The sequence below is a fragment of the Geospiza fortis genome, unplaced genomic scaffold (assembly GCF_000277835.1).
Source record: "Geospiza fortis unplaced genomic scaffold, GeoFor_1.0 scaffold676, whole genome shotgun sequence".
NCBI lineage: Eukaryota > Metazoa > Chordata > Aves > Passeriformes > Thraupidae > Geospiza > Geospiza fortis.
Window position 1 is genome coordinate 417,222 of NW_005054600.1, and position 542 is coordinate 417,763.

At 67.3% G+C, this 542-nt stretch overlaps 1 protein-coding gene across 1 annotated transcript in view; it reads left to right on the forward strand.

Annotated features, from left to right (window-relative positions):
• Positions 1 to 542, forward strand: part of RAPGEF3 (Rap guanine nucleotide exchange factor 3) — a 15,587-nt gene that overhangs the window by 12,998 nt on the left and 2,047 nt on the right. Inside the window, exons 9-11 of the mRNA XM_031064526.1 lie at positions 4 to 37; positions 175 to 300; positions 457 to 535. Of these exons, the coding sequence (XP_030920386.1) occupies positions 4 to 37; positions 175 to 300; positions 457 to 535 (239 nt within the window). The remainder of the gene's footprint in view (positions 1 to 3; positions 38 to 174; positions 301 to 456; positions 536 to 542) is intronic.

The window sequence follows — 542 nt, forward strand, 5'->3', positions numbered from 1 at the left end:
GCTCTGTGTGGTCAGCAGGGGTGAGCGGGGCAGCCTGGTGAGTGTGGGGAGCTCTGGGGTGGGCAGCACCGGGCGGACCCCCCCCCAGGATGGGTTGGGGGCTGTGGGGCCTCAGTTTGGGGTACCCGTCCCTGCTGAGGGCAGGAGGGGTCAGGGGTCCTGTCCCGTGCCCAGACTCCCCATCCTGAGCAGCTGGGCCCCCACGCTGGCTCCTCGGACACCCTGGACCTGATCAGCTCCAAGGACCTGGCCAGCCACCTCACCGACTACGACTGGAACCTCTTCAAGAGCATCCACCAGGTGGGGCCTGTGCTGGGAACGGCTGTGAGGGGGTCAGGACACCCCTCACCTGCTGAGAGGGGTTCAGGACACCCCTCACCTGCTGGGGAAGGGGTTTGGGACACCCCTCACCTGCTGGGGGGGGTCCAGGACGCCCCTGACCTGCTTGTCTCCCAGGTGGAGATGATTCACTACATCGTGGGACCGCACAAGTTCCACGAGGTGGCCACGGCCAACCTGGCGCGGGTGCTGCGGCGCTTCAA